This window comes from Aulonocara stuartgranti, assembly GCF_965226115.1.
Source record: "Aulonocara stuartgranti genome assembly, chromosome: 7".
Taxonomy (NCBI): Eukaryota; Metazoa; Chordata; class Actinopteri; order Cichliformes; family Cichlidae; genus Aulonocara; species Aulonocara stuartgranti.
Genome location: NC_138945.1, coordinates 10,991,485 through 11,001,464, shown reverse-complemented (window position 1 = coordinate 11,001,464; position 9,980 = coordinate 10,991,485). Strand labels below are relative to the sequence as shown.

At 40.8% G+C, this 9,980-nt stretch overlaps 1 protein-coding gene across 1 annotated transcript; it reads right to left on the bottom strand.

The window, feature by feature from the left end:
- Nucleotides 1–208: 208 nt before the first annotated feature.
- Nucleotides 209–9,760, bottom strand: lcat (lecithin-cholesterol acyltransferase). The gene is made up of 7 exons (XM_082540535.1): nt 8,298–9,760; nt 4,700–4,856; nt 4,362–4,477; nt 4,062–4,157; nt 1,794–2,018; nt 1,523–1,718; nt 209–1,223 (listed from the first exon to the last, which is right to left on the bottom strand). Exons 1-7 carry the CDS (start codon nt 8,446–8,448, stop codon nt 842–844), a joined length of 1,323 nt encoding a protein of 440 aa, XP_082396661.1. The 5' UTR covers nt 8,449–9,760; the 3' UTR covers nt 209–841.
- Nucleotides 9,761–9,980: the final 220 nt, after the last annotated feature.

Below are 9,980 nucleotides of genomic sequence, written 5' to 3'. Positions count from 1 at the left end.
AAGAGGAGTCGCGAACTCTTCTTTCAGTCATGAACGCGCCGTGGCTCCTGCTCCTCTGCGCTCTCTTGAGGATGGGAAGGCACTTTCTGACGGGGGCAACTATTTTGACACTACACCTGGCTGTAACGCAACTTCAGCGAGTCAAGAGTCCACAGCAGCAGATGCTGTCGAACAACAGATGAGATAAAGGCTTGACTTTTGTACTGGAACCAAACAAGTGACCCACACAGGTGGACTTTTGTGACCTTAAATGCTGTAATTTTAAGGTGAACCATTCAGACGGCTGTTTACACAACAGCACTTCAAAAAATATTCATGATCATTGCTCATAACTTATCAAAAACAAAGTTTCTGAGGGAATAATCCAATAATCTCACACAACAAAATGTCTCATATTTATTGGGTCTTTATGCATGAAAATAATAAAATGATAATGATGATGTAACAGGAGGACACAGATGAAAACAAGAAAACTAAAACCATCATAAAAATTTCTTACTACATTTTTAATTACTGTGATTATTATATTTCCATAATTGCCACCAAGTTTCAGACGTAAGGTAACTAAACACATGACCTCAGTTTAGTAATAATCAGGTCAGGGTTAAAACCCACATTGTTGAGTCAGCAGCGTTTAGTTAAGATAAAGTGGTCAGGACTATTTGCTGGGGGGGGGGGGGGGGGGGGGGGGGGGGTCAGTGATAGATTCTCCCCAAGTCCAGATTGGTTTTGAGCTGTTGTACCTGCTTGAGATAAGAGACGGTACTGGTATTTGTTTTAAGCTTGATGTTTGATCTGGCTCAAAAGTCACCTATGTGAGACTCTAGCACTGTAAATGGCTTCAAACTCCTGAACGCCTGTATTCAGTGTCAGTTCTGACATCAACCTCTGTGGGTGTGTCCGATTTGCCCTCCAGGATGTCCTGGATTTGGTTGAGCACCTTTTCGTGAAACACCATATCCAGATGGAACAGCCCTCTGAACTCTGTGATATGGACGGGCTTCTCCTGCTTCCCCACCCAGCGTTTGCATAAACTCATGCTGAACGTGTCCACCGTGCCGTCTCCATCGGCATAAACAAAGTCCACTGGGTCCCCGTTGGGAAAGACCTCGTCGTAGATGTTTGTTACGGCAGTTGGAAGGCCCATGCCATACATACACCATACCTCGACGCCAGGAGTGTGGAGATCACTAGTGAGGTTCTTGGTGTCCTCCAACATATACCTGGAGCCAACAAGAGGGCATGATCATTGTTTGCTATTAGAAAAAATACACCAAAAAGAGAAGTATTTGATCTATATGCTAAAAAGGTATAGTTCAAGAAAAAGCAAGATGCTACCATTTAGATAGAAATAGAAGTAGAAGACAAAGAGCCCAGAAATTTCACACTTTCTGCTCTCAAAGGAGAGGTAAAGCAGTAAATACAGATGACCACTGGTACTATACAATTTCTGGTCTGCTTTTTTAACTTTTGGCAATCAAGACTTTCTAAAACCAACCAAACCAACCAAACTGTTTCTTACCAGCCTTCCTCATTATCAATGTCTTTGAAAAACCGTTGGTAGTCCTTTGTAGTGTAGTTAAAGTTCGGCGTGGAGATGAATACGTGGTCACTTGGCCAAATGCCCTCTACAGGAAGCATCCACGCATTGGTGGTTACCATCCTCTGCTCCTCCCGAATCTTTAGGTTCGAAATCATCGAGAGGCCATCATTTACTCCTGTAAAGAGTTTCAGGTTCACACCGCTTTCTAGCCCCTCCATCTGTATTCTGTTCTGTGCGTTCTTATCATTACCTGAAGCCAGGACCCTGAGTACTTTTACTGCACCCCCCCATGGCGCTCCTAGAGAAATGAAGCCTCTGATGTATTTGTCCTTCCAGGCTTGAGGCTGCTGGTTGAGGAAGTAGAGGACATAGTGGCATCCCATGCTGTGTCCCACCAGGTAGACAGGCTCCTGATACTGGTTGTACATCTCCTCAACCAGGTTTTGCAGCTTTGCTAAGTACTCTGCATTCTCATCTGTGGGGGGACGAAGGGAAATAAAAACGTTACAGGCTCACAGCAAGAACCTTAAGAGGTGCACATCAAACGTCATTATGTAGTGTAATTAAAATTTGGTTGCATCTGGTCAAAATAACTTGAGAACCTGCTGCCACAATCAGGACATGCAACACCAAATGTACTCACAGTCAGTGTGTGAATAAAAACTAGTGAGTTTGTTTTAGAGTTTTGGTGTCCTAAAAGAAAATCCACTCCTCTCTCTAGGGTTAGCTCTAAGAACCAGCTGGTAAATAAAAATCACGTGGTCCTTAGCAGGTATTAAAATGAGGTAACTGCAACCTCAGATGAAAAGCAACCTGTGATATGCTACACTGTGTCAATATATATTTTTAAAAAGCTAAACCAACATGCAGAAGCAGTGTGTGAAAAACAAAATACACTCCTTTTACTTCCAGTGGAATTAATAGGATAAATAGCAGCCAGGCGCTGCTAATCAGAGCATTTGATTATTGAGATTTTGGCAGTTTGATGGTCTGCAGCATTCAGATATGTGTTAACACAATGACAAATGGCCTGTATTTATATAGCGCTTTACTAGTCCCCAAGGACCCCAAAGCGCTTTACATATCCAGTCATCCACCCATTCACACACTGGTGATGGCAAGCTACATTGTAGCCACAGCCACCCTGGGGCGCACTGACAGAGGCGAGGCTGCCGGACACTGGCGCCACCGGGCCCTCTGACCACCACCAGTAGGCAACGTGTGAAGTGTCTTGCCCAAGGACGCAACGACTGAGACTGCCCAAGCTGGGGCTCGAACCGGCAACCTTCCGATTACAAGGCGAACTGCCAACTCTTAAGCCACGATCGCCCATAAGGAGGAAATATATCAGCAATAATCAATAAGGCCATTCCCATACAGTCTGAAGTCCATCATTGTACAGTGAGAAGACGAAAACATTCATGATATCTACATACCAGCAAATTTACCCCAGGAGCTACATCTCAGACTCTACAGGTCTCAGTCAGCATGTTAAAAAAAGGCTGTTCAAGTTTGGCTTGATTGCCAACAGAAAGCCTCTTCTTAGGTTTGCAAAGTTGCATCTGAGCAAAGACCTCAGGAACAATGTCCTTTAGAAAAATAAGACAAAAGTGGACATATGGACCATAATGCACAGCATCACATGTAGCATAAACCAAATACAACATATCAGCACAAATCCCTCATATTAAATGTTTTCAACTGAATCCAGTGGTAGTGGAGAGGTGATGATTTGGACTTGTTTTGCAGCCATAGCACCTGGGTACCTTTCAGTAGTTGGGTCAACCATGAACTCTATATATAGAAGTATTCTAGAGTCAAATGTGAAACCATTTGTCTGACTTCAACCTGATTAAAATGTGGCAGGACATCAAAAACAATTGCCCAAAAACTTCAAGAAGAGTTGTTATAATGTGAAGAATGCGCCAAACTTCCTCTACAGCAATGTAAGAATCTAACAAAGTCACACAGAAAACAAATACTTGAAGTTATATTTGCTACACGCTACCAAATTATGGGGTGTACAATACTGTAGCATCAGCATATATTAGTATTCTCGACCGACAACTTTATCGCTTGGTTCAATCCTGCTTCTCCCACCGACATAACAAACTCACCTTTCCAGCACTAAAGTCAGCAACTTGCAGAAGAACATAGTGAAGTATATAGTTGTTAAAGTGGCTAGTGAAGACTTTTCTTCTCAGAAGTTGGGAGACATTAAAAGTCAAAGTAATTACCACAATTATCTGTACTATACTAGGAAGCACATCTGAAAATTGCTCCTATTGTATTAAAAAAAGTAACATGACTTTAATACATGATTAAATAAAAGCATAAGTTAATGTTCTTTAGTAATGTAGATTTTTATCATTGACCCCCCCTGCGTGGCATAATTAGTAAAAAAAAAGAAAAAACAGCAGAAGCTGAGCTGCTCAGGAAACTTCTTTTGTATACTCGTAAGCAAACACATGCAAAGCACCGTGCTTTCTCTCTTAACATAAAAATAATACAGACTTACTAGGAGCTACTCTCCAATCATACGGTGCTCCGCGGACGGTCTCGTTTCGGATGTAGCCCACGTTGACCAGATGTTCCACCATGGTGTAAAAGTAACCTTCAGAGAACAGTAGCAGACTCGGTCAGTTTAAGAGTCCAAATCTAGTATGGAAATAAAGCACTGGGCTACATGTTCCTTTATATTTTTGCCTTCATGACCATTAAACATTTCTCTGTTACTCAGTGTAGAAATACATTAAAAGATGTCAGAAACTAGTCCCCCAAATTTACCAGTTTACCAACACAGATGTATTTTTCTCACCAGCCAGTCTGTTATAGTCAAGATATTCAATGGAATAGGTCTGCCCAAATCCAGGCACTCGCACCTGCACCCCGGGTGAGTTGGATGACCGCCGAGTTGTCCTGTTGTAAGCGAGTCTGCAGGACGCACAAATGTGGAAACACATGGCTAAGTTTTCAAATTCTGCAAAACATGTATTCAGTGATGAAAAACCTGACTAAAGATAAACAAAACTGACAAGCGTAAGCATAACATAAAAGTCTGTTCCTCAGCTGTCACCTACAGTAAGGCAAAGTTGTAGATCAAAGGTGTTGTTAAACTGCTTAAACGTGGATGTGAGAGCAGACAGCAGGTCTCACCTGATGTTATCGATCCAGCAGTCCACACCTATGGGTATGAACATGTTGAGGTCGATCCACAGTGGGAACCATTTCTCAGTTTTCTTGTAGCACAGCCAGTGGACCAGCGACGGCTTGTCTATTTTGGCTTCCAGACGGTTCCCCAGGTTCCCCGGTACTGAGCAGGAGGGCACATGCAAACACAACAGTGTGTCAAATGTTAATTGTACTGCAGGAAAAAGTGGGACCAATACACAGCACTGCAAACTGCTGCCGAAGTTCAGCAAACTTCCAATTCAATTCAATTCAATTCAATTTTATTTATATAGTGCCAAATCACAACAACAGCCGTCTCAAGGCACTTTGTGAGATAAGGTAGACCCTACAATAATACATACAGAGAAAAATCCAACAATCAAATGGCCCCCTATGAGCAAGCACTTTGGCGACAGTGGGAAGGAAAAACTCCCTTTTAACAGGAAGAAACCTCTGGCAGAACCAGGCTCAGGGAGGGGCGGAGCCATCTGCTGTGACCGGTTGGGGTGAGGGAAGGAAAACAGGATTAAGACATGCTGTGGAAGAGAGACAGAGATTAATAACAGGTATGATTCAATGCAGAGAGGTCTATTAACAACCATGCAACAAAGAACTGATGAACTGATGGACTTCCCAGACAGCTGTCATAAATCAATGATCCTAATCATATTTTTTTTTACAGATTGCGTGTCATCAGAAGGAATCAGAAGCTCTCTGACTTCTTCAGTTTCATATTGTATGAAATATGAAACATGAAACTGAGGAATCATTTAATTGAACTGAAAGAAATCAAAGAGATTATTCATTAATTAAAGCTGTGATAAGAGTTTGCAGAGTGACTTTTTGCATGATGAAGAGTCACCAGCTCAGAGAGCTGGGAACCACTGCTATAGATCACTGGTCATAGGAAATAAAAATAAAAACTATACTTTTCGGAAAAGATCATCAGAATTTTTTGACATTTGGAAGATGCTTCTGGAGCTATTAAAGACTGGGGAGGTTGAGATTAAAGACTGGGGAGGTTGAGATTAAAGACTGGGGGGGTTGAGATTAAAGACTGGGAACGTTGAGATTAAAGACTGGGAACATTGAGGAACTGGAGAGAGACTGAATTAAAATCTGCAACTAAATTTGGGAATGTAAACAGTATACACTATCCTGTACTTTTTTTTGTATTTTATTTTTCAATTTTGTTAAATTTCATATATATAGAATTCAGTCAGAATTCAAAACAACAGGTCAAAATAAAATTAAAATTAAAACTAATTAGAAAATACAAAGCTATAATAACCCCTACCTACACTCTGTCTTATTGTGTTTTTCTGTTTCTCCTTGATATCCTGTCAATATTCTGTCTCCTGTTTTGCAATTAAAAAATGTGCACAGCTGCTTTGCTCTGGAGGATCCTGAGACCAGATGTTGATAAGCTAATTTCCTGCCACATTAAAGAGTTATATAATTTAAGTTGGAAATAAAAACCACACTACAATTTAGAAAACAAAACAAAAACAAACAGTGGAATCCAATTTATCTAATGTTGTTATATTAATGATCTCATTTTCACTTTAAGAAGGAAACGTCTGCGGTTGGGAAGGTCTGAGATTTATTCTTTGGTTGCTCTCAGACCTTTAAACATCACCAGGGCTGCAGCTGAAAATGATAAAAACTAAAACTATCTTTTGCTTATCTAAATATGAGTAATAACAATTATAATACATCTGTTCTTTTATGACTTAATGAAAGAGCACTTATAGCACAAACACACACTTTAGGTGTTTTCAGTGCTGTAATTTACTGTCTGATTCCTTTCATGTTGCAGTCGCTCACATCACTGCTTTTATGTGGTTAACCTCTTATAATAACATAGTTTTACCTGAATCAGTTGCTCTGCTCCCAGATATCGCCCCTTTCATGCGAACACACTCGTGCTTCGATAGATAAATCCTGGGTTAACTTATCAAGCTCATAATCACCTTTGATCGACGGCTTAGCCTGATTGCTAATGCTGAAACCAGAGAAAGAAAGGTGACCTGGTAATGTTGAACTTGCTTCAAAGTACAGGGCCCATGCCAGGATGCTCCCTCCACCATGCCTTAGAGTTGTGATGATGTGTTGCCTTTATTCCTTCAGACTTAGCATCTTTGCACACAAGACGACTGCTAAATAGGTGATGTGAAACATCGAGGTGGCATTTTGCAAACTTTAAAATTTCAGCAACGCTTTTTTTTGTTTGTTTGTTTTTGTTTTTCATTTTGAGTGGTTGCTTCCTTTCTTTGTCCTTCCATAACCACCATTCTTTTTCAGTGTTAAAGATATATTTCAGGAAGTTGCAGAGATTTCTGCAGGTGTTTCATGTTGACTCTTTGGTACTTCTACTCTCGCTGAACACTTTTAAGGTCTTGTCAAAGCTGTCGGTTGACACCTACCAGTCTTTCTTGAAACGAGCCGACAGTAATCTGCCTTTTTTTATAGGTAAGGACATTTCTACACCCATCTCTTCCACTTATTTCACTTACTTTTTTCACAAAATCATATTGAAGTCATGGGTAAAACTGTTAGTGCTGTTTAGTCACATTGTTTTTTGAGTTTAAATAAATGTCAGTCGATTGGTTCACTTAAAGCAATCAATGTAGAACTCAAAGCATTTTCTTTATCTCCTTTTAGTCAAAATCTCCTCATTTTGTTTGCCTGTCCTTTACTTGGAGCTCCTGTGCAGTAGACTGCACAAATCCCTGACTGGACGATGACTTTTTGACTGCTAACTGTGAATCACAAGCAGCAGAAAGAGGGAAATGGTACAGTGTAAGCCTAAAAGGGATAACATCATCTAATTTCTAATAGCACAAAACCTACCAAAACACTTTATCCCGGGGTGGGTGATTTACGATGATTACCTTGATGTGGTCACATGTTTTCTTTTAGCCTTAATTTACCCAGAATTCAGCAAATAAGGTGTATTTGACATAGCAGACAGTTTTGTGAAATGCAAATATCTGGATCTGTTTCTGAATTTGCGAAACTGACCCCTGACCCACAGGAGAAGCTGCATGATTTACCGTTACCCAGCTACACTATTTGCACCGCGTACACAGCAGTTCTTCTGCGATCTGGTCAGTCCAGTGTTTAAACATCATCATATCAAAGACAATAAAAATACCACTTCTTCAAATTCTGAGGCGAAAATGTCTCTCTCTGGATGTTTGAGATTTCATAAAAAGGCAAGCTGAACTTTAAAAGAAATTTCTTGAGATAGAGAGGACGATTTATTTTAAATTATATGTAGGAAAAGAACAGGTTTAATAGTCTTTCAGTTTGAGCGTGGAGGTTTATCCAAAGCACAGTCACTAAATTGTGTCCCTAAAGCTTTCCTGATGAGAAAACACTGATATTGCCTGCAGGGTCAAATGTACAGAGTGCTGTGTGTGACCTAAAAACACCCCCACCCCCCGACTGTACTGGACCTTCGTGCTACATGTTTCCGCATAGATGTCCAGCTAAATCAACAATAAATCTCGGGTATATATCACAGCAGTATATTTTAATCTTCCATACATATTAACAAACAGACAGACCCTGTACTTACCGATAATAAGTGGAGGAGTGCTGTTGCTGGGTACTTTAGGTTTGGCTGGGGGAGGAAAGACAACGTTGACGATCCAGAAACCTGAGGAGTGATGAAGCCCCAGCAGAAATGCAAGCAGCAGCACTAAGCTCAAGTGTCCTGCGGATCCCATCTTTTCCTTCGGGCAGCTGTGGCGCTCTGGACGGAGCTCAGTCTGTGCGCTGCAGCTGGAGGCGGAGGCAGAGGCGGGCCAGCCGGGAAGAAAACACGCGAGGTCACACCAGAGGAAACCCTGTGTTTACCATCTCTGAAGTAAAAGTGCATCCACACGTCCTGGGCTGCTGAGTGCTGCGGGAACCACGTTTAATTCTCTCAAGGTCTGCGCCAAGAGTGTCTGGTCAGAGTGGCATGCAGGAGCAAATAAAACGTGTACGGTACGGGTACACCGCCCTATCGATCCCTCCTACGTGTGTTTATTTACGCCTCAGAAGGCAAATGATTGACAAAGAATATTTTTTAATGAAAATGTTCTGATTTTTTTTTTTCAAGCAAGCAAAGCCAAATGTGATGTGTGCAACGTGAAGCTGAAGTGAACGTATCCCACTTCTCTTCACAGACCAGCTTTGAATGTATGCACAGAGAGATTTCCAAAAAGACTTTAATATAAAAATGATCATCTGCCCCCAAAAGGTTATTCCTGATGTTTTACATTTTTTAAATGTTCAATATCCTTATTTATTTTGGGTAATTATCTTATAGTCTACAGGATTTAAGAAGGAGTTATTTTTAAAATAATGAAATGACTTATTCTCAATTTCTGCTACCCTCTTGGCCAGATTTCTCTTTAAAAAAACAACAACACACTTTTACTGTCAACGAGCCGTTTAACCTGGATAAATACATCATAAGTCGTTCTGAGCCAGAAAGAACGTTTTAGTCTTAAGGTAGATCCCCAATCAGTTTTTTTTTTTGGCAAAGTGACTTTTATATAACCCCAATGTATCTAGGTGTAAAGTCCCAATGACGCGAAAAATGTCATTTTTGACAGAATTTGTAACAAATATGACATCACAGTCCACAGGACTGTCATTTCAGTCATTTCAGAGTGTTTTATATTGTAAAGTAAAGACCCTACAATACTAGAAAAACCCCTCTAACAATCAAACAACCCCCTATGAATAAGTATTTGGCAACAGTAGAGAGGAAAAAACTCCCTTTGAATAGGAAAAAATCACTGGCACAACTAGTCTCAGCAAGGGGCAGCCACCTGCAGTGAGTGGTTGGGGGGTGAGGGGAAAGAGAAGAGAATTGCTGTTAAGTATAAATACTAATGAAATGACAAGAAATTAGATTTAGACAATGCTATTCAAGGAGCTTTATCTTATATATATCTTATACAATAGGGGTGGGCAACTCCAAGGCCTCAAGGGCCGGTGTCCTGCAGGTTTTAGATATCACCCTGGGTCAACACACCTGAATTAATGAGTAGTTCATTACCAGGCCTCTGGAGAACTTCAAGACATGTTGAGGGGGTAATTTAGCCATTTGAATCAACTGTGTTGGATCAAGGACACATCTAAAACCTGCAGGACACCAGCCGTTGAAGCCTGGAATTGCGAATCCCTATTATAAAAGCCTTATCTTTTATATCGTAAATACTAGTGGCATTTGGAAGAGGGCGCTAAAATGACAAACTACTACTTT